Here is a 23675-nt window from a genome sequence, read left to right as displayed (position 1 = left end):
ATCGAAATCACCAGAGCACCGAAAATACGCACTCATTAAATATTTTATCACTTGTTGTTGTGCCGTTTGTTCTTTGCTTGTTCGTGGAGGGTGTTGTGGTTGTTGCTGCTGTCAGCAGCTCATCAACACATTGGCCCAGCAACAATAGCAAAGGCAGCCCGCCACTGACGAGCATCCATCGCCCGACGGAAGTGAAGGGTCTGCTTCGCTGATTTACTAGTCTTGCTGGCGTCGGACGGTGCTTCCATAAAGTCTATTCAATTAGTTATATTTACCTGAACGACAAAACGAGAAAAATATTTGTCAATAATTGGCGAATCAGTAGTTCCGCATGTGAACAATAGTTTCCTGATTAAGCACACCTAGTTGAGAGTGCCGAAATTAATCATTTTCTAATAAATTTTCTATAAAAACAGAAATTTTATTTCAAACAATTCATTAACACAAATATCGAATAAAATCTTAAGTCTAAATCAAAGTGGCACATGTCTTGATAGCTATATTATTTCTGCTATATATTTGCTAAGAAATATTTGTTCAATCCTCCTCCTCGGCGTCTCGTCGCATACAAAAAGTTGGTTTGGGCAACAAAAGAGTCTTATCATTAATGTTGGGATCCCGCAAGCATTTATAGGTAAAAAAATTTAAAATTGTGGTCAATCAAAAGTATCTACTTATGATCGCGGCATTTTTTCCATATATCGTAATTTCATAAACAAATGGAAAACATTTGACTAAGCGTGGAAAATTTGTGAAAGCGCCTGTGCTATATATCTGGTTTTCAAATTTTATTTGCAATAAAAGAAGAAAGAGAGACTAATAACCTCCTTATTCTCCGTTAAACTCATTGCCGCATTTAGTCTCAGCATTTTGACTTTTTGCGAAAGATCACCCAATTGTCTCTCCACGATTGTATTGAAAGTGTGCATCAACGCACTCCGAGCCAAAAAATTCGAGCGGACCGATTCAGATACCATCTTCGTGTGCTCTTGTTTAAACGTGTGGAGAAGCGGAAAATAGTGAAAAAGATATGTTTGGGCAGCGATATTTAGACTGAAAAACGCGCGTTGTTGCTACAGTGAAAATTGGCCAGGCAGAAAAAAGCCAAAGCAAAAGTAAAAAAGAATTATAGTGAAAGGAAAAGAAACTCGCCGCGTCATGGCCAACAGCGGACGTTGGAAACGTGTACGTCGCGTCTTGTAAGGCCTACTGGGTATTGAAAAGTGAAGTGATTTCTTTTTTTTTTTAACGATTTCAAGATAATTTACTGGGGACATTTGTACGATGGATCAATGGAAATATGACGGAAAGTTAGTACAGCTGACAAGGGTACATACACCTATACAATTCATGATTCCACTTGCCTATATGTGTATATAAAAAACAAGAGGATAAATTTGTGTTCTAAACAATTAAAATCAAACAAAATGCTTCGTGTTCATTTACCTTATGTACATACATGATGGAACGCAAGGTGACGTCACGCTGAACGCATACCAACAAGGGCCCCCACATGCAGCCGCATATGGTCAATATACATACATATTTCCTTCACATAGCCACCGACGGAACAGTGCAATATCATCTGGAAATTAATATTTCAGGAATTTGCTTATATTATCGTGTTGAAAACCAACGAACAAAAACAAAAGTTAAATGTTGAGTTGAACGAAATTGAAATTATTTATGTTTCCATTTTTCGAAATCCGTTCGGAAACAAATTGTTTGATTTCCTGAATTTGTAAAAAAATACATAACTTGCAATTAATTTATAAAAACAACAGCAACATTGAAAAATAGTGAGTGAACCGTGAAGATTGTGACTGGACCACAATTAAATCGAAGCCCACAACACCGTATAATAATGAAATTGATTGTGCATGTGTTCACTGAATAAATCGTGCAAATCCAAATATTTATTCAACTTATGGTAAATAGTGCATACATACACGCATACGCATACATATATTAAGTAGTAAAAGTAGGCAGGAAAGAGACACGAAAAGAGAGCGAATATTAAGGTGTAAAGTCACAAGAGCCCGAGCGTTTTGCTTAATTAGCGACGATGTGTCTTATTTTCTCGCGTACACTCTCGCCTCAATATAGACTTTTCTAAACCAAATTGGTTGAGAAGAAAAACTATTATCCTGATTGTCTATTCATTCTAAATCGATTACTTCTGTCGATAGTTTTTTCGATTGTTGGTGATTCCTCAAACAGCAAGCAACCAAGGATTGTAATATTGTCATAATAATTTAATAAGCGATCTGAGGCAGTAAAAGTATATCAAGACGAACTACACAAAAATGATGATATGTAAAGATTTATATATAATATAAAATATATATAAACTAATTTTCAAACTTACTGAAAATGTTTGCTAATTGCAGGCTTATATAAAATCAATGCGTGTATATGTTACAATTTGGAAACTGTTTTCGAATAGAACCGTTCAGTGATGATAAACATTTCCGCACACTCATTAATTCTCCACATTCGAGAGACTTTTTGTACGGACAATTGAAAGCTTTCTGCTTTGATTTAGAAATCTCGCAAAAATCACACCAAAACAAACGCGATAAAAATAACAAATAAGAAGCAAACAATAAAAATATACATTGAAATAGTAGCGGAAATCTTACGCCTAAGGAAAATACACTCCACTGATTATGAAAATTTACATTAATTGGAACGATTTGTAACCACGAATCGAAGCAGCACTCTTTACAACCAAGTTTCAGCCTACTCGACAGCACGCTTCCATAAACAGATTAAGCATTTAGAGATACTTATATTTTTGTTAGTTTTGGGTTTATGGTTTTGTTCACCTAACGGTTGTTTCTAACACTTAAAATTATTCGAGATAGATATAGAGTTATATGCACAAACATTTATGTAAATGATCAGAATGGCGAGACGAGTTGAATTTCGGATGACTATCTGTCCGTCTGTCTATCCGCCCGTTCCTGCAAGCAATAACTTGAGTGTACACGTGTTCATTGGCACCCTAGGGGGGTTAGTATTGCAAATCGGTGGAATAGGAGCATTGCTCCGCCCACAAAATGTCGTTTAGCTAAAAATTAAAAATTTTCATAACTAAGATTCACATTAAGTTACAATACTACACTGTGAAAATGAGTAAAATCATATGATAATCACTTACTGACTAATTGTCGAAAACGTACATTACATGTCACTGGAATTGAGCTTGATGTAATGTATTTGGAGGTATGGGTCACCATTTTTGGATCGGCAAAGAATTTATTTCCTTTCAATAATAAACAAAATGTAGAATTCACAACTTATATACTCTTCAACTTTTTATAATTGGCAGACACTTAATGCATCGAGATAGATTAAGAGCTATCGATCTTTAGTTACCTTTATTCTTTAGAAACGCATATGTCTTTTTCTTGTTTGCCATTTTTCACTTATATGTTTATTTCCGTTTTCTGAATTTTTCTAATCGCACTATTGCCAAATACAATATATTTTCAATACTTCCTCTAACCCCCATATTTCTACTTTTCCTCAGTTTTTCTAACTTCCGGTTGACTTTATACCATACAAGTATATATCGGTTAATATGTCAGTTTTCATAACGAAATGCAGAGAGTGCCTTGTTTTGATAACAATGTGTCATTGTACCAAAAATTAAACCATAATTCCATACGAAAATGTGTGAAATCGGTCCACGAATTACCCCAGAATCATGTGGAAATTTTCGTTATTGTAGCAGACTTTATTCTTAGAATTGCATGAAAACAGATTCTCCAGTATACTTCAGTAATATAAAAAGTTAATACTGACTTCTCCTAACTTCAATATATCTGATATAAAGACTTCCGACGTTCCACCTGACTCTAAATCATGTCCGATATTTTAACAAAATGATATTTACAAAATGTCTTAAAAATAATGAGGTTTAGCCCAATGAGGTTTTAGTTTAATGAAATCGGTCTAGACATTATTTTCAACCTGGTTAGCTTTTTTCTCATATAATTAATACTATATTATATCAAGTCTCTTTTATTAAGTTTATGCCACAAATACACATAGGTTGATTTTAATATAGCCAAATGGTGAAATGAAACTAAAATGCAAAAAGTTATATAAAACGTATCTTTCTTAACAAAACATCGGCGGAGTGTATGCATGAATTTGTAATATGACAGCTGGCACAGGGTTGCAATTATTTTGCTAAATTTCAGTGCACGAAAATTGACACGAGTTTTGATTAGCAAACTTTGCAGATGTTCCATATTTTTTTCGTGTGTTTTTTTTTGTGCCATTGCAAAATTATCTGAAAATATTAAAGCTGATATAATGCGACTCGGCACCATAATTAATGACTTGGGTCCACACCTTCCCTTGCAACCATATATGTATCAAATGAATTGATTTCAGTCGGTAGACTTAAGAGAAGTCTAAGCTCTAATGCGAAGAGCTTCCAAAGAGACTGCCTAGATGGGCTTGTCTTCCATCCAGCGTTGATCGCCAATTTTAAAGCTCCAATCTATATGTTATATGATATATTGCTTTGCAAAACTCAAACAAGTAAAGAAGTTCTAAGTTCTCGCAACTTGAAAGGATCAAAGCTTGAGAAATAACTAATAAGGAAGTATTGATCAGATTCAACCAATTTTTGACACAAAGACATACTATTATCGAGAGTTTATATATTATCTATTTATTTTATTATATGAATTTTTATTATATATCTTACACATTGACCGATATTTTCGGTAGAAAGTCAACTATAGGCACTGAGGTTACCATATACAGTTCCTAGGGGCTTGGACAGTTTTGATTCGATTTAGACAATTTTTGGTCACAAGGTGGCATAATTTAAACGCATTATTCACGCAAAGTTTTACCCCGATACAATCATTTTTGCTTAATTTACATTGCGGATTGTGAGAGAATCAGATGGAAGCTAAAATAGTGTTATATGAGAAATTGGCGTGGTGTTAATCCGATTTCGCTCATTTTCACACTATAACATAGAAATAGGTATGAGAAGAATGTTATATTATGCATAAGTTATGCACCGAATTTGGTTGAAATCGGTTAAGCAGAGATTGGTTTTCACCTAAAAGTGGTCGGTGTCACGCCCACTGTCCAATTTTGAACGCGCTTTCTATGAAGTCATCTCATACCATCCCAGAGATATATAACCCTATATCTAACTCGATTAATTTTAGGTGATACAAACAACCGTTAGGTGAACAAAGCTATTATGCTCTGTAGCAACAGACCACTGCGAATCTGTAAAGATTGTAAAAATTAAGAAATTTGCAATAAATAAATAGACCACTCCAAAGGAAGGTTTCACAATGCCTTCTTGAACGAAATAATTATTATAGGAATATATATTGTCATTCGATAACGTTATGTTTGTTTAAGATTTCCCTCTTTAACAATTGACATATATGTATGTATGTACATATGTTCATCAGATCGCTGGAGAAAGTGGTCGAACAAATTGCTTATTGGAAACATAACCAATAACAAATGTCATTGTATTAAAAAAAAATTAAATAAACCTTTATTTGTTGAAATTGGAGGTTTCTCTCACAAACTGATCCTCCAATAAAGACAACACCAACGGCGCAGAGATGATGTTCACACGCGCGCAAGTGCGCAAACCTAAGGCCAGTGGCCACAACAGCAATCAAAAGGCGCAAACGCGCTCCTCACATAAGCACCACAATCTACAACAGCAACACCAATATGAATGGGATGTAAAGTATTTGCCGAAGCACCAAACTCTGCAATTGAAATTTATAAAAGATTCACTCTCTTCTTGCAGACACACTACAAACAATCGCCGCCCAGAGGGAATGGTCGTGTCCATGATTGGGAGAGGAATAGGGGTTGGGATAAAGACCGAGACAGAGACAGAGATAGGGATAGGGATCGGGATCGCGAATATTACAGTGATCGCAGCAATTTTAGTAATCACAAGTCGCATTCCTATGAACTGCCCAGTCAACACTCTAAAGAAAAAGCCTATACTCAATTTTACGAGCATGAAATGGACCACAGCACTGTCGGTGATTGTACAGACAGACGAACGCGGCCACGTAGCATCACAAATCGGCGCGGCGCCATCAAACAGCTCAAGTAAGATCGTATTATATACTTCGTGATCGAAAATTGTCTACCAATTCATAAACCAACTTTCATGCCTTCAATTTTACTTCATTTGTTCCTAGAACTCACGATTACAATGGCCATAGATTTGTGGCGAAATTCTTTCGACAGCCGACGTTCTGCGCATTTTGTAATCTATTCGTGTGGGGATTCGGAAAGAAGGGCTATCAATGTATAAGTAAGCAAATCAGATTTCAAAACCATGAACTCTTCTAATATCGTTCGTAACATCTGCAGCATGTCAAACGGCTGTGCATAAGAAGTGTCACGAGAAGCTTCTAAGCAAATGCTCTGGCTCTGTCTTTAATTCGGCCAGCACAATAGTAAGTGAAACGCTCATGTTGTACTCACACATCTTCCTCCTTAACTCACAAAATTGTTCTTTTCCAATATTGTAGCTGCTGCGCGAACGCTTCAAGATCGACATGCCGCACCGTTTCAAGCCGTACACTTTCATGTCGCCTACTTTTTGTGATCATTGCGGTTCCCTCATGGCCGGTTTCTTCATACAGGGCCTCAAATGCGAAGGTGAGTATCGTTGCACTTTTAAAAGCAATTTAGTGTAATTTTTGTCCGGAAGCGAAACTTTTACAACACACATTGAATAAGTGTCAATTGATAAATAATAACTAGACGTCAGTTCCGATGTACGCGCCGTTTAGCGGCAACTAGTGCAGACAACCGTCTTATTCTAGACACAAACCTTTATAAGCAGAGCACCGAATTAATATCGTAATTGTGTGTTTTGACAGAGAACGTAAATGAATAGAGAAGGAGCAAATGTTGGCTGTACTAAAATCAGAGAACGTAAATGAATACTCATTTTTAATTCAAAAGGCTTTTCATAAATATAAATTTGTCATATAGAAATTGAAAACATAAATCTAAATAGGTATGCGCAACGATTTTTCATTTAGGAATATTCGTTGTGTCTATTTATAGCATTTCGCACATTGCGTGGTGTATTTTTCTTTTTCGAAGTTATATTTTTCGATGTTCCCTCATCCGGAACTACAAATTAGTACTCAAAAAGATTTCATTTAACATTTGCTCCTTCTCTATTCATTTACGTTCTCTGATATAAGTTCTCTGAATTTGGGCTAAAACAGAGAACGTAAATTAATTTGTTTTTATAATTTTTCTTTAGCGAATGTAAATTCAAAGAATATTAATAAATAGAGAAGGCGCAAATGTTATTGTGCTAAAATGTAAACTATTAAAAGGGAACATCGAAATTGTGCAAATTCGAAAGTTCAATTGCACCACGTCCAAAAGGTACCTTCCCTTCATGATAATCGAATTCAACAAACTACACCACTCTAAGCAGAAACCAAGTAAATTTTCACCACCTTATAAAGGAACAGCAAATGTTCTTTAGCATGCAAACTAAGGAAAATTAGAATAACTAAAATAAATATTTAATAAAAATTGAAGAACACTTATATAATGAGGGAGAAATTAAATTTAAATTAATTAAATAAAATACGAATAAAACTACGTCTGTGATAGGATGTGAGTTCAAGCAAAATATTTGACAAACAGCTTCACAATCTCCATTTATACATAGTAGTCTAATCTATGAACTCCATACTTATGGTTAAAACCATAGTAATCTACTTGTTACAAAAAACTTCCGCTAAGGGTTTTGGCATGGAATATACAAGCTTAGAGGTTTCTGAGCATATCCTTTGAGGTAATTATGTGTTGGCGGATTTTACATACCAGTAAATCTCATATGCGCTATTTAGGATTAAAATCTGATGATTCTGGTGGTGTTTGAAGCTGTTTGGGAACGTTGCAAAGTAACTAAAGCTTAACTATGTGTGCTATCATTGCTTCTTCACCACAACTCTTCACAGTATGCATCAAGTTTTCCTTATCGAGTGCCGTACCCGTTTTCCGCCATAAAATTTTACGCCCCTAATTCCAAAGACACAAATAAAACATGCTCTCATCGGAAAAAATAGCTTTCTGCCAAAACTCCCGGGGTGCGACTTGACCGTAAAACCCTGTTTTTTTTTTTTTAATTTTGCGAATGGTATCAGTGCAGAGGGATTTCTTAAAATGCTTCTTAACATTTTGATCGATTTTGGATGCAGTAAGTCGAAGGCTGTGCTTCACCCTTTGCAAAACGTTACGAGTTTCACGCTATGCTAGGATTTTTGGCCGCCCTGGACACGTAGAGATACAAATCGCCGGTATGTTTGTAATTTTTTTATTACTCTTTGTATCAAAGAATGTGTTCTTCCAACCATTCAACCGATTTCAGGGTATTTTTTTCCTTCTTCAAAAAGTTTAACCATTATTTCCGTTTCAGAGGGGCTTATTTCTTTTCTTTTAGTCGAGATTTGACGTTCTAAATTTAATCACAAACTGAATAGAACAGAAATCTTTTAAAATTGCTACTTTTACGAAAACAAGTAAAACTATAAGTTTCGAACACTTTTACTCTTGGTTTTTACGCGAAGAGTTCCCATTGCGAAATGACAACTTTGTGAAAATTTATCGATAAAACTATGGTACCAGATTTTCCCTGCTCTAAATTCTATGGGACTATGCAACAGACTAGTAATAAATCACTTAATGTGATTTTAATCTAATATTTATTATATAAAAAATAGTTTTTAACAAAAGATAATAAGATTTTAGCGTGTACGCAGACTTTTTCTGGCGAGTGTATATGGTATTAAATTATACAATTTATATTAAATTGCCATTCATATGAAATCTTTAATAACTTCTATGAGTTCTAAGCACACTCCATATAGAGCTTCTATATGTTTACTTATTATCATTATTTTATAGTTTTTCGATCTAGCCCATTTTATATACATACATATGTAAATGCGACCTTATGAAAATGCAGAAAAATCGAAAATCGCAGTTCTTCAGAAGAGCATAAGTCATATTTCAACGACAAGGCATTGCGAAAACAGTAAAAAGATAGACGAAATTGTCAATTGAAACAAATTTTGTCAACTCCGCGACGATTCGCTCGTATGTATGTTTATATAATACTTGTATATATGTACGTTTGTCGACAAAACCATCATTTGGCTTTTTCAACAACACAATGAACGCGCGAACTCGCCGTTACTTCCATGGCATGCCACCATGCACAGAGGCGAGTCAACGGAGAATTTATATCATATTGTTATATTGCTTAATTTATCATTTCATTAACATTCTATGTCGTGATCACCATCGTCATCGCCATGACAATCCATGTACATATATATGTATGTTTATACCCACAACATGCAAAATCTCGTCGTATCTTCGATCCACCTATCGGTAACGAAGAAAATTGGACGTCACTGTTAGCTGTAAGTTAGTTTATGTGTGCACGTATGTGTATGTGGGTGTGTTTAGATTGGCATAATTGCCGTCAAGTCAGTGGACGAGGCGAACGGCGAGGTGCGGCCGGTGATCTAAATCGAATGCAGCACACGATTGGTTATTCTTAGACGTCACAGTGACGCTGACGTTCACATTACACGGCTGCGATAGTTTCTGAAGAAGCCGGCCAACTGCAAATTATTAACGAATTCTCAGCATATTTTCGGTGTTGCGACGCGAGCATCACAATCCTTATTATGAGCTTACTTTGGTACCAAACAATATTTGAGGCTGTTGGCGATGGCAGATCAAATATTACTAAGGCCACTAAAGCACTGGCTGTAGCTTTTAGCGTAGCTGAGAGCGGCGCATTTTTAAGCATGTACATACATACATATATATAATATGTGAATATATATTGCAAATTCATCTTCGAGAGACGACAAGTCACGAGTTAGCAAAGAGGAACATGTATGCTTATTAGTAAACAATATTTTCCGTTTTCTCCCTCGTTTTACCACAACCACTACGCGTTGGGTTCGCCGCGCCGCCTCCTCGCCATCGACCACACCGGTGATTCCTGCTAGCGCACCGCAAACGTAACGTCGGAGCACCGTGAGTGTATGCCATTTATAAAGCGTTTAGGCTAATTTTCCCAGCCACCTATGTGTGCTTGTGCTTATGTATTGTTCATAAGCATGTATTCAAAAATGTATATAGACACACACACGTTCCGATAGGCAAAATGAAATGCTCGAAGAAAAATGTATTTGCGTATTTTCGCATCTTGGAACATTCATTTAACGCTGCGCCGTGTGTGCCAGCTGGGTTGCTGAGTGCGTCTGGCGGCCGCGTTGTCGATGTGTCGAAGGCGATCTCTCGAGCACGAACGGCCCAGCACCAGGAAAGCCTCGACGGCCAGCGCAGTTATTGTGGCAGCTTCCTGCCAAGCGGTTCGCGGTTCGCTCTAGCATTGGAAAATTCTAATAATCGCGTAATACTAAATACTTAGCCCATATTCATACCCGTGTGTTTGTTTGTGCATCTGTGTATGTGTTGTAATTATTCATTCCTCTAGCGTTGTGTTTAAAATTAATTAACTTGATTCGCGTATCTCGAAACTTCAAAGGCTACATTGACTGCATAATTCTGAAGAAGTGAATCTTCTAAAATTAATTTAAGTTGAAATGCTTGAAGAAAACACTTGAAAATTGTAGAGAACCTCTTACGTCATTCACCACAATATCGGCTAGTGTCCTAAGCTCTTGCGCCATTTTTTAGTTAGCACTTATGTGGATAGAAATAGTAAAAAATATAAAAATATGTCTGTATATTAGTTTAATTTTTGCAACTTTTGTTTATTATTAATTTAATTTTAAATAAACATATGCGTTCTGAATGATTTGAAATAGTACTTTTTTCACCGGTGTTCTCAGAAAAGAGAATGTTTGTAATCAAAAGAAAACTCATAAAAGCACAAATGGCAATCAATATTTTATCAAAAATTCCGAAAAAAGTCCCGTTATTGCGAATGTGTGCAAATAAACACTGAGTTCCGAAAAAAGTCCCGTTATTGCGAATGTGTGCAAATAAACACTGAGTTCATGGAGGTTCGAGGTTATGTTTTTATATTATATTAATTTTTAATCTTTTTAATTCCTTAACAAATTACGCATTCATAAGCATTCTTCGAATATGACTAAAATTCTCATAAATTATTCTTAATAATTAATCCGTGATCTTTGATACAACAGGTCACAAGCGACTCAAATTAGATTGTAGTTTGGCCTCACCTGTCAAAAATTCACTATTTGGACCTATAAAAATCTAATTATTTTGTATAGTACCAAAATATCTGCAATTAAAACGGCACATTGCACAACTATAAAAGCGAAAGTGACTCACAGCGCCAGAGGAACAGTAAAGGCACACATTTGGCACACGTGAATGCCGTAAAATAATGGACATAATAAATGTTCATATCTTCCGGCAAGTATAATTTAAAGCCTTCGAAAAAAGAACAAAGAATTTTATTAATCGCACAACATATGATTGTGTGTGTGATTGTGACTGCGTAAGGATTCCATGATCGAGAGAAAGTAATCTTTTGTTGAAAAAAAAAACCATAAGAAACGAAATAAAACAAAAACAAGCAAGTAATATATCGGAAATATTTAGTAAACTTTCTAAGCAAAATACACACATCTTCGGAAAATGACGAAAGTCAACGTCGCAGTCGAACGTGAGAGCTCTGTCGCGCGTTTCCCGAGGTGATGCTAAAAATAAACCCATTTGTACTAGGACAAACAATCCAGAATAAAATAAATTTAAAAGTGTGCAAATACCCCAATAAAAGTGTCAAAAAGAAGCAATATATATAATTTACAAACGATATTCATAGTTTAATATACGAAAATTGCATATCGGTTTGTGTGGTGAAATAATTCGAATAAAGTCCGTTCATTCGACACTACGCCATGCCACTCTATACAGATCAAAGCTATTATTATAGCAGCGGTAGCAGTCAACTCTATGCCCCTTACTACACCCCGGGCCTATATGGCACTAGCTCTTCGAGCAGTTCCTACGCCCCGTACTCCTCCACTTACAATCGCACGTTTGGTGGTAGCTATACACTGCCTTTGACGCCGCCGCGGTCTCCGACTTACACCTCAACACACAGCTTGGCATCCCGGTATCAACCAAAGTTGTCAACCATCACCGAAACTTCTCCCCTCATTAGTTCCAGACACGGAGGCATTTTACCGTTAACACGAATACAATCGCCGAAAATATTTCCCTACGCAGCCACCTCGGCAACTACTACAAAATATGTACCACCCCGCCCGATACCTATCAATACGGCAGATATCGATGTATCTTCAAAGCGATATCCGCATCACAGGGATGTTCTTGAGAAAGAAAAACATGATAAACAGGATAATGAAATTAAGCGTAATAGCAAAGAAAATAATAAGAAAGAAAAAAGCGAAAGAAATAAGGAAGAGGGGAAAAATCAAGAGAAAAAGGGAAGGTCATCCACTATTAAAAGAGACCGACCTGTAGTTCGTTTATCCACAATTCGCTCACGTAGTAAAGACCGAAACCGTAATACAAAGTCCACAACTTCGAGTACAGACGATTCCCCTGAACCGAAATCCAAAATATTCAAAGATCTTCCCACAATAGAGCCATTGCACCCAACCGAAACGCATATTAGTTGGCGTCAGAAGTTGGCTGAAGAATTGGCAACAGAGCCTACGAACAGTTCCAAAAAATCACCAGGTGATTTAATTCGTGAACGTTATCTTATACAGGAAGCCTCATCCGATAATCTCAATAAATCTCAGAGCCAGCACTCTCCATTAAAGGATGACAATGAAACAAAAGACAACCTTGCTGGTGAAGTAATAATTGAAATGGATTTGGATTCTACTAACAACAGCATCCGCCGTTTAAGTATACCCCAGTGTCCCACGTTTCATGATATATGTGAGGATATTTCGTCGGACAAAATTGACGATGACCTCAACGCAGGTGAACTAAGGCGTCGCGCTTCACTTATTCAAGAACAAGAACAAGAAATTCTCAATAAATTACAAAAGTCTGCGTCTGGCACTTTCCAGCTTATTCATCTTGAAAGACGTGATAGTCACGACAGTGCGGCCGAGGAAGGACATCGCCAATCAACAAAGAAACGTACATCGAAAAAAGGAAAAAAGATCAGGCACAAGATTACAGCTGTCGTTGAAGTGGAAAATTCTCCTATTCTTCCGGTACTTCAAGAGAAAGATGAATTGTCTACTACGACACCTGGAAAGGACTCATCAATAAAACCTAAGTTCACCTTCAATGTTGAATCGGTTGAAGAACATCACGAAATTCACAAAGTCTTTAAATTGCCAAAGAGAAAAAGTGTAAAAAATATCATGAAATCGAGAGAAGTCACTTTGCCTGAAGGATTTATGCAGGCGAGTCCAAAAGCGAAAATACAGCCCAAAGCAAAATCACCGACGAAAACGGGTACATTTATCAGTACGGCAGAAATTTTCACATTTGAGCCTTCGAGTGTAGACTCATATTGGGCAAATAAAGATCGTGATAACTTAGAAGCAATTGTAAGTCCGAAGTTTCAAAATGATGTTTCTAAAGACGAATCGAGTTCCACCACCCAATCTCCTGAATCACCTAAATTGACCATTTCAGAAACAACGGCTTCGTTGCATTCCACATCAGACAATCAGAGCACAAATTTAAAAGAGCTTGTGCTTCCAATCAAAATAAAGATCGAAACTACAAGACCTTCAAAAATTGAACTACCAAAGGTTTTGCCAACAACAGTAAAGGAAACCAAGCAAAACCCTATTGAAAAGTCAGACAGCGGAATAGATTTTTGGTCCGAAATTGGAAACCGTGAATCAGTGTACATGACAAACCGAAAGAAGGGGCAACTTGAGAGCCAATGGCAAAAATGCGAAGAACTTTTGGAATCCCAAGCTGTAGAAGACGTAAGCAATATAAAAGAAATCAAATCTGCCGTAACAGCACAGAAAAATGAAGCTTTAAAGAAAGCAGACCAAGATATGGCAAAGGCAAATGACAAAGGCGTGGTAGGAAGATCTCAATCTACAGAATCTACAATGTCTGATAAGGTGACTAAAGGCCAAAATAACTTGAATTTGTTAGGAAAAACGGAACAACAAGCGATTACTAAAAATTCAACGGCAAATGCACACAAATCTTTAATCGAACAAAAATGTAAAACCGAAAATTTAGCAACAACACCAACAACAAGCTCTTTGACAGCCGCGACGACTGCAACGAGCGCCGCGACCAAAATAAATTCTGGGCAAGCCGCCAAGTCACCTGCACAACAACCGAACAAATTTACGACACTAGTGAAGAACGACAACGAAAGCAACATCAAAATAGATAAAGCGAAATTATTCATTAGCCAAACCGACACAAAAACTACGAAAACACAAACACAACTATCAACCACACCAAAATCAATCACAACATCGGCTAATAGAAATTTGAAGGAGGCTAAACTATTGCCAGAAGTTAATGAACCACAAGCAAACGGCGCAATAACTGAAGCAAGAACAACGTCATCAATAGGCGAAAGTTGTAGGCCGGAAATAAAAGTGGTGGGACAAAATGAAGCATTGTCAGCTATCACGACTACAGTACCACTTGAATCAACTGAGTCCACATCCTCTACCGTTAGTGGTACGAAGCCAAAAACTACCCCTAAAGCAATAGCAGCAAAAGAAAAAAGTATCGCAACAACTGTTGCCAAATCAAAAGCGTCCCCACGAAGTGAGCCGGCGACACCCATCAATGCCGATCAATTCATTTCGATAGCACCCCCAAAGACTACGACGTCACCAACAAAAACCAAAACGACGTCACCACAAAACATAAAAACAAAGGCAAAGGCAACAATAACGATCAACAAAGATGTGAACGAAAAAGTGGCCAAAACAAAAATATCGCCAAAAACAACAACCGTGACAGCGACATCGCCCATAACAATAGCATCCACACCCGAAGTAGCGACAACAGCTGCCGTCGCAATTACTGCAACTACATCGTCGACGACAAAGCTACCAGTTAGCTCGTCTACGAAGTCGTCCACATCCCCAGAGACCTCAACAGCTGCAATCGTCTCGCCAATAGTGGTCGCTACAGAATCGGTAGCGTGCCGCAAAAGTCACGAAGACGCTGACGACGACAAGAAGAATCCCCAACAAAAGGCACACGCGCCAAATAATTTATCAAAATTCGCAACAGTACAGAATTTGGCGCAGTGTTTACAAGACGTCGACGCCGATCTAGAAGACTACATACCGTCATCTGCGGAAAATAGCGATGACGAGGACAGTTCATACAATTACTCCAGTGCGGACGGTTGTGATTATCAAAATTTGAGTGCAAGCATGAAGAAAAAACTGCGACAACGGCGTAAAAAAGAGAAACAGGCCGAACAAGCTCGTTTTGATCCACAAAAGAAAATTAAAATCGATCCCTCCAACAAGTGTTACGTGAAAGAAGAGGCACCTCGTTACCCGCTTGTCGCGACACCGCGTCCACTATGGAAACGTGAAAAACCAGTGTATCCTGACGAGGATTCCGATGATGAGAGTGGTGACAGTGAGGAGAGCGGGTCGGGTAGTGAGGAAACCGAAGACAGTGAAGAGTGCACTACGTCCGAGGAGTACGAGGACGACTTGAGCACCAATACCAGTGGAGCGCTCACAGGCAGCAGCAATTTGTCTAAGGAGAATTCCGCTATTATACGCTTAAGTACCTGCAGCAATGATTCGGGTTTTGAAGGCGGCACAGCGCCATCTAGTCCCAAGAAAATGCTTGGTAAGTCTACGTGCCTACATACACAAACTCATCTAAAGAAAGGTCCAAATGCATGGTGGTTACTGTCGATTGGCAAAGCCTTCTAACAGTATAAAACAAATATATGTACATATATGTATATGAGTATACCTATCCACATATATGTATGTATGTATATTGTATATGTTTATCCGTACATATATAAAAAATGCTGAAGAAATCGACTTCGAAAGTACCTTTTATTTTAGCTCAGCCGAAATATTCGAATACGTCAATGGGAGACATTTAATTAATTTGTTGCCAGAATTGCCCGCAACAAACACATGTTTTCCCCCTTCCCGTTATTGGTGTACAAGTTTACATGAATGCTGGTGTGTGTGAATATTTGTATTTTCGCAGTGTTTTAATATTGATTACGAGTATGTTGTTCTCACGATAAAATGAATTGCGTTCCTATTTACTAAATAGCATGTGCTGAAAATTTGATATTTAAAAAATATTGAATTTCATATATTACGAGCCATAACGGAATTGGATTCATAGAACCACAGGTGTCCATTTGGACGTCTCGGTAAAGGGATAAAATGGATGATACTTTCGTTTACTTGATATGTTAGTTCTTAGTTTCATTTGTTGTTCGGTTTGTTTATCGGTGTGACTGGCATTTATTTCATATATATTAACAGCACAATAACAATTAACTCATTATAAAAGAGAAATTCGAGAAATTCTGGCTGCCTTATGAAGTATATAAAACACACATTCGGAACGCTTCGAGACATGCTAAGTCAAGATTAAGATTTTTATGGATTTGATACCTTAATGATTCAGGTTTTAAATTGATGAGTTGAATTTGGTTAGAGTCAGCTAATATAACGGTGTTATATCAATAGACATCACGTTAGATTTTAAGGTACATACCGACATACGTAAGGGGGATGGACCTAGAAAACCATCTCTTACTTACATATGATAAACTTGGATTCTTGATCCACCATCAGGTTTGTGCAGTATATCGGAGCTGCATCCGTTTATAAAATGTTTAAGGACTCAATAAACATTAAAACATTGCATGTGCTCAAAAAGTTTCGCTTCATTTTAATGTTTTATGATATACAAGTAGTATCCACATAGAACACTTATAAATTCTTATAGAAAAAAATAATACATTATACATACATAAACATGAAACTCATAGAATCTTTTAATCTTATGGACATCGATAACGGCTGATCCACATATTGCAGAATGTGATGTTAACTGCCACAAGAAATGCGAGCACTTAATGGCCAACTTATGCGGCGTCAACCAGAAACTCATCGTCGAGGCTTTGGCATGCGTGAAGCGAGGTAATCGCTTTCTGAAACGGATTTCGTGCAAGGGATATTTAATATGATTTCTATCCATTAATGCTAAAAACAAAAACACCTAGAGAACCAGAGAACTATCAGTTAGGAACCCATGTCTAATATGTGTTAGACATTACATCGAGGAATACTAAAGGCTACCATTTGAATATAAAATTTGTCAATAGTCTAAAACGACAACTAGTTACTACTAAACTTAAATGCGGATATGCCACTTCTCAATACTACTGGTTTCAGTTAGAGCTTAAGACCTTATTACTAGCTAGTATTATAGTAGAAGCACACGAATCGAGGCTCAAGAGACCCACACATATTACCGAGAGATCGAATTTCTACATTTTAGAAATCATCTCACATTTTTGTTTGCTGCTGCTTTTTCCTTCACTTTTTTAGTATATTTCTTCGAGTTGTTTAGACTCATCAAGACATTAAGATTAACATTTTTAAGAACACACACGTATGTATACATAAATGTATTCAAAATGCATTTATATACACTAATATTTAGCTAACGGTTCGATACATTATTGGCTTGAGGCCATGCAGGTCAGGTGATTGTGCCGTCCATATACTTATTGTTAGCGGCTCAAAATATTTTGTGTGGGAAGATTTTCTACGTGCAGTGTCCCAAATACTTAAAAAAATATTTTTGTTATTTATCGCCGTTTTATGGCACCGGTGGCAGTGTTGCATGTATACAAACTCGGGTATACCGAGACGGTATTCTCCCGATCGCGATCAGATTCTTGGCACACTTGTACATTCTTGTAACGCACTTCTATGATCTTACACATGTATTTGCACACATTATTATATACGTTTGAATTATACGCAAATTACATACATACATACATTAGTATTATTTTGCATTCCATATTACGAGCACCGTTACAATGTTGAAATACGTTTCAAATAGTTTTAACTTTACTACAATTACTTTCTTACTATTTTTGTATTTTATTCAGTAAGGAATTACCTTACAACAACTTTGTTTCCTAATAAAATATACCTAAAGACATTTCATAAATAATTGTATCCACGAAGTCAACTCGTAACCTTAATATTCGAACGAAGCGAAACCTGAGTGATTGAAATTACTCTGTTCTAGAGAAGCGGAGGTGTAAAGCTAGTAGCAAACATTCCAATTACGCATCTAGTTTAACTACAAGCCTCAAATGTATTCATAATCCTTATGTTTTTGTGGGCACCTAGTACTTTTCGCGTGAAGACTATCTATTTTTAGTTCAGGTTGCAAAAAGTAACCTCAGTGGTTCGACGACTGGCTGGCTAACATACCAGTGATTGACAGCTTGACAGCTGGTCAAGACCGACAAATTATCATATAATTTATGACAACTACCCACAATAGAGAGGTGAGACAGTAAATTTCTATGGCGTTTATTTCCAAGGTTCAGAATAGATAAATATCACTTTATAGTATTCATAAATATAATTTATTCTTTTCATAGACAATGCATACCGTAGAGTCCTAGCCAAATTCTATATAAATACTTATGTATGTATGTACATATTTCGTACATATATCAAATGAGGTGTGTTGAGGTTAATGTTTTCATTTTGTGTTTAGCATTTTTGGCATTATACAAGAATATACATTAGTTCGTAAGTGTATACATTTTCCATTCATCTAATGTGTAGGCGCACGGGAAGCCCGAGAATCGTCGAGTACTCCACCGAGCTCAAATCCAGCATATACGATCGAAACCAACGAGGAACAAGATGGTATGCTATGTGTCTGTATATGCCCTAGGATATACTTCCTTTACTAACCTCACTTATAAATTTACTAAGCACAAACTAAACTAAGTACAACTAATTGGGATATATAATATCGTTTTGATGTAATATAAAGTCGTTTGTTAGTCGATTACGTTGTACAGAAAACAGCCAGAAGATCGGCGTGTGAGTCGTGTTGAAAATGTTTCTATTTTAGTTGAAAAAACAACAATTATGCAAAAAAATAACGTTACTTTTCATTAACTTTCTACAAATAACACAATATGTAATTTGCTTTTATTAGTGATATGCCCCCCCATTCTTATTTGGATAGCATGTTTTAAATTTAGTGAATGCATATACATATCTACCTGTATGTGCGTACTAATGTATTTAGTATGTATACTAAGGTAAGTATACGTTTAAATAATAATAAATCCGAGGACTACACACTAAAATACTAATGCATATGACATCGACTCTGAGAGAATGTGTTGTTGTTTACTGCGTCTCTGGTTTAGGTATTAATTGCAGCGGAGATAGACTCAATGTGAGAAGTGTCTTATTAGTTTCGTTTCACAGGTCGCGTCTTGAGCTAAAGCAGGTTTATTCATATTAAATCGGGTTTTAATATGATTTTAATGTAGATATGCATTATAAAATAATCAAATATTCAAATACCATATATACATTTGCATAGGTCGCAGACGAGGCTACTTTTCTATTACTAATACTTTGCCATCGAAGTAACATAACCACTAAACCACAGACTGTGGAGTTGTCATGTGCTCTTCCTTAATTTATACCCGGAAGTCACTTTTGATGATCTCTAATGAGGCATCTCAGGTTATCCAATTATTTCTTGATTCTATTGACCGCTGGAGTTTATTTGCAGAAACGTCGTACACCTATTCCCAATTTCAAAAGTTGGGGCGTTTCACAGCGCCAGCTACCGTTATACCACGGTTCAAAAACTACTCCGTAGATGATTTCCACTTTCTAGCTGTGTTGGGCAAAGGCAGTTTCGGCAAGGTATTAAATTGAATAATGTCTCCACAAAACTTAAGTAACACTCGTCTCGTCCGCATTGTAAATTTCAGGTGCTGCTGGCTGAGCTGCGCGACACCACTTACTACTACGCCGTCAAGTGTTTGAAGAAAGATGTCGTTCTCGAGGATGACGATGTCGATTCAACCTTAATCGAACGCAAAGTGTTGGCATTGGGCACCAAACATCCGTATCTGTGTCACCTGTTTTGCACATTTCAAACGGAGGTAAATAGGAAGCAATCGTGTAGTCGAAAACAATTGAACATCATGTCGGCCTTCAGTTTGTAAGGTTTCCGATTTTTATTATTTTAATTGAAATTCGCGGTATTCATTTGCGGTTTTGACACATACCGATCACATATTCCTGTACATACTATCTATAAGTATAGTACAGTTATCCTAAAATCTATTTGCATTTGCTTTTCAATTGCAAATGTTTTAAAGTGTTCCTGATTCAATTTGATTTTCACCATTTACAAACATACATGCAAATGATATTTTTTTTTACTTTCCGACATGCATACATACATTTTACTTTGGCATCGAGCATTCATCTATTCTTAGATTGTTAGATTTTTGGTCTATTCCATTGTATGTAGCAGCATTTTGAGGCTATAAACGCGCATAAAGGGGGCTAACGGTAGATGTCTTCTAATGTTTTACGCTGTGCAACAAGCGGTTTTCCAAAATTCAGTTTTTATCTGCAGGTGTTTAGACATACTTACAAATGTACGTCGATTCACATGCTACGGTGCCTGTTGTCATTTTCGGATATCTCATCAACCCTGATGCAGTCGAAATTTCGAATTTTTGCAGCTGAGCGCGGCGCGGACAAGATATTGAGTGTACATCGTACACCTGCCGGCATGTCGCATGCCGCACTATTCCTCCCCGACTGCATGGCGAAATCAGCCACCACAAATAGATCAATTAAACGATTGAGGAAAGGTGAAATGATAAATTTAGCCCATTGTTTGACCATCGCTAGGTGAATTCGAATAAACGAGTAGTCGCAGACAGCGCGACCGATGGTCAATTTTCAAATGTGGATCAGGGCATTTGATTAAAGTGAATGTCGACATTAATTGCGTGCATCGCGGAGGAGAAATTGCCGATTGATCAAGCATCGCAAGGTGTCGTAATGGTTTTGTAGCCATGAAGTTGCCGCTGGTTGATAAAATTGCATCGATAAGAAAAATTCAGCTTTATAAAAAAAATACTTGTGTCATATTCAACGCAGATGATATCATGCCAAACTCTTTTGAAATCAGTTCCAGCTTACATCCATGTCCATATTCAATTCTTCAATCATTTCAAAATTAAATATTTCACGCTCTATTTCGTGCTAATAATGTAGGTCAGAGGTTAATAAGATAGTAATGTTGATTTATCAGACCAATTTTAAATGCTATTAAGCGACTACCACTACTTAGAAGATCAAATATTTATGTAGCTTCACTTCAAGTGTGAATACTTGTTCTAAATGTTTCTTCCATTTTTCTAGAGCCATTTGTTCTTTGTAATGGAGTACCTTAATGGTGGCGATCTAATGTTCCACATACAGGAGAGTGGTCGGTTTCCGGAAGAACGTGCACGATTTTACGGAGCCGAAATCATATCAGGCTTGAAGTTCCTGCACAAAAAAGGAATAATTTATAGGTACGGATTATTCTGGTTACTAAAGTATTTTCGCAGCGAATAGTAAAATAATTTATTATAATATTTTCTATGTGCTGTAGAGATCTGAAGTTGGACAACGTGTTGTTAGACTTTGAAGGTCACGTTCGCATTGCCGACTTCGGCATGTGTAAATTGCAGATCTACCTCGACAAGACCGCCGACAGCTTCTGCGGTACACCTGATTATATGGCGCCCGAAATCATAAAGGTACAAACACAATTATTTTAAATATTACAAAAGTGTGTATATGTGCAAATTTTTCTTTATAAAAAGGGCGAAAAGTACAATCAAAACGTGGATTGGTGGTCCTTTGGTGTCTTGCTCTACGAAATGTTGATTGGACAATCGCCGTTCAGTGGCTGCGATGAGGATGAATTATTCTGGTCGATTTGCAATGAGATTCCTTGGTTTCCTGTTTACATATCTGCAGAAGCTACGGGTATTTTGAAAGGCGTAAGTCTCAACTTAATAAAGTCACCCAGCAAGATATTTCAAAAATATTTTATTTGTAGCTCCTTGAAAAGGATTACACAAAACGCATTGGATCTCAATACAGTCCCGCTGGCGACATAAGCGAGCACTTATTCTTCAGACCCATCGATTGGGATCTACTAGAGAAACGGCTATTACCGCCACCTTACAAACCACTTGTGGTAAGTATTCGATTGTAAATATCAAGTTGTTTCATATTAATAGGCATTTAATCGTTTTAGAAACATCCATTGGATACTCAATACTTTGATCGCGTTTTCACAAAAGAGCGTGTGCGCTTGACTCCCATCGAAAAGGATATTCTGCATTCAATGGATCAGAAGCCGTTCTTGGGTTTCACATATACCAATCCACATATAACTCTAGATTAGGATAAAACGCACACACACTATTTGTATGTTCGCATATAGTCAAGCAGCAATATAATTTATTGAAATAATGATATAAGAACAGAAACCCAATTTTCGAACTTCGAAAATCATATACAGATGTACGAGTCTATATGGGATTGCGAAAATAGTAGATTACAACCCAAAGTTAGTTTCACACCAGTATTTAAAAATAAAAAATTTAGACTAAGCGAGGTTATTAGATGTAATATATTTTAGTATAAGAAATTTAAATAAAATTAAATAAGTACAGCTGTACAAAGTTTACTACTCACCGTGCCCAGCCTAATAATTAAAACCATTGTTTTTGTGAGGCGGATCGCAATGTCTTTTTAAAAGTTAAGTAGTTACGATACACACTTATTTCTAGACCTTATTGTTATTCTGATTAGATTTAGTATGGAATGACCGCACAAATGGGGTTGCGGTTAACGTCCCACATCCTGCGTTGCGACGAGCTGAAGCTTTAGCTAATCAAGCTCATCATTTCTGCGCATACATATGGACACACATCTCTTGGTAGATTTATTGTATTTACACACACACAAATATACTTAATTTGTAAGTACTGAACCAAAGAAAAATAATAAAAATTTTAAAAATTTAAACCTTTCAATTTGCTTTTTTCTCGAAAACTTGAATTTAGCTTGACGTTTTTCCACCTCGTCAGCACCCTCCTATCTAATCCAGAAGTAATCGCCGTTGCTGGGAGCCTTCCCTATTTCTGTCATAAGAAAAAAATAGAATTAAGAATAAAATATGTCCGTACTTCCAACAACAACAACTTCCAAACACAATAGAAAATTGCTTTATTTGATTGGATTGTGAATAGATGGAGGAAACACGATGAGTTTCAAATAGCTCAGCGCTTGCAATGTTTCTTCTTCACGTAATGACGTTGAGATCAATTAAAATAGAGGGGTAAATTTCATAACAAGCTTGTTTAGGGATCGATAATTGTTACGATAGTTTTTCGAAACTCATAAATACTTAATATAGAAATACATATGTACATACATATACGTTAATTAATGCACGAAAGCTTTTTGGTTGAATTCATAACAAACATAATTACAGCAAAGCATATGCAAAACTCATATACCATTTATGAG

General features: G+C 36.7%; 1 protein-coding gene and 1 long non-coding RNA gene across 9 annotated transcripts in view; one reads left to right on the top strand and one right to left on the bottom strand.

Annotated features, from left to right (window-relative positions):
* The window catches only part of LOC118681283 (uncharacterized), a 90746-nt gene that overhangs the window by 60168 nt on the left and 6903 nt on the right, over window positions 1-23675 (bottom strand). The window contains exon 1 of one of the 2 annotated variants that reach the window (XR_004976968.2): window positions 6508-6595. The exons of the other annotated variant lie outside the window; for it this stretch is intronic. This is a non-coding gene — a long non-coding RNA (uncharacterized lncRNA). Of the gene's footprint in view, window positions 1-6507; window positions 6596-23675 lie in introns of those variants that run through there. 2 annotated transcript variants of the gene reach the window in all.
* Window positions 5455-23179, top strand: Pkcdelta (Protein kinase C delta). Of its 7 annotated transcripts, none has more exons than XM_036365155.2 (14): window positions 5455-5744; window positions 5813-6126; window positions 6219-6334; window positions 6394-6479; window positions 6555-6684; window positions 17097-17198; window positions 18876-18959; window positions 19849-19985; window positions 20054-20227; window positions 21507-21661; window positions 21742-21889; window positions 21956-22135; window positions 22195-22335; window positions 22396-23179. In XM_036365155.2, exons 1-14 carry the CDS (start codon window positions 5619-5621, stop codon window positions 22543-22545), a joined length of 2043 nt encoding a protein of 680 aa, XP_036221048.1. In that variant the 5' UTR covers window positions 5455-5618; the 3' UTR covers window positions 22546-23179. The 7 variants fall into 7 exon arrangements, with proteins under 7 accessions (XP_036221048.1, XP_036221053.1, XP_036221043.2 ...); XM_036365160.2 differs by having other exon boundaries at window positions 5459-5749; XM_036365150.2 differs by lacking the exons at window positions 5455-5744; window positions 5813-6126; window positions 6219-6334; window positions 6394-6479; window positions 6555-6684 and adding exons at window positions 10348-10544; window positions 11502-15870.

This window comes from Bactrocera oleae, chromosome 5, assembly GCF_042242935.1.
Source record: "Bactrocera oleae isolate idBacOlea1 chromosome 5, idBacOlea1, whole genome shotgun sequence".
NCBI classification, from domain to species: Eukaryota; Metazoa; Arthropoda; class Insecta; order Diptera; family Tephritidae; genus Bactrocera; species Bactrocera oleae.
This window is presented reverse-complemented; position numbering and strand designations above follow the sequence as displayed.

Bases quoted from the DNA above. Each gene is read 5' to 3' on its own strand.
- Pkcdelta (XM_036365150.2), top strand. From the start codon at position 11,973: ATGCCACTCTATACAGATCAAAGCTATTATTATAGCAGCGGTAGCAGT. The intron at 18,960-19,848 runs GTATGCTATGTG...GTTTATTTGCAG, and splicing joins AACCAACGAGGAACAAGATG to AAACGTCGTACACCTATTCC. The intron at 19,986-20,053 runs GTATTAAATTGA...TGTAAATTTCAG, and splicing joins GCAAAGGCAGTTTCGGCAAG to GTGCTGCTGGCTGAGCTGCG.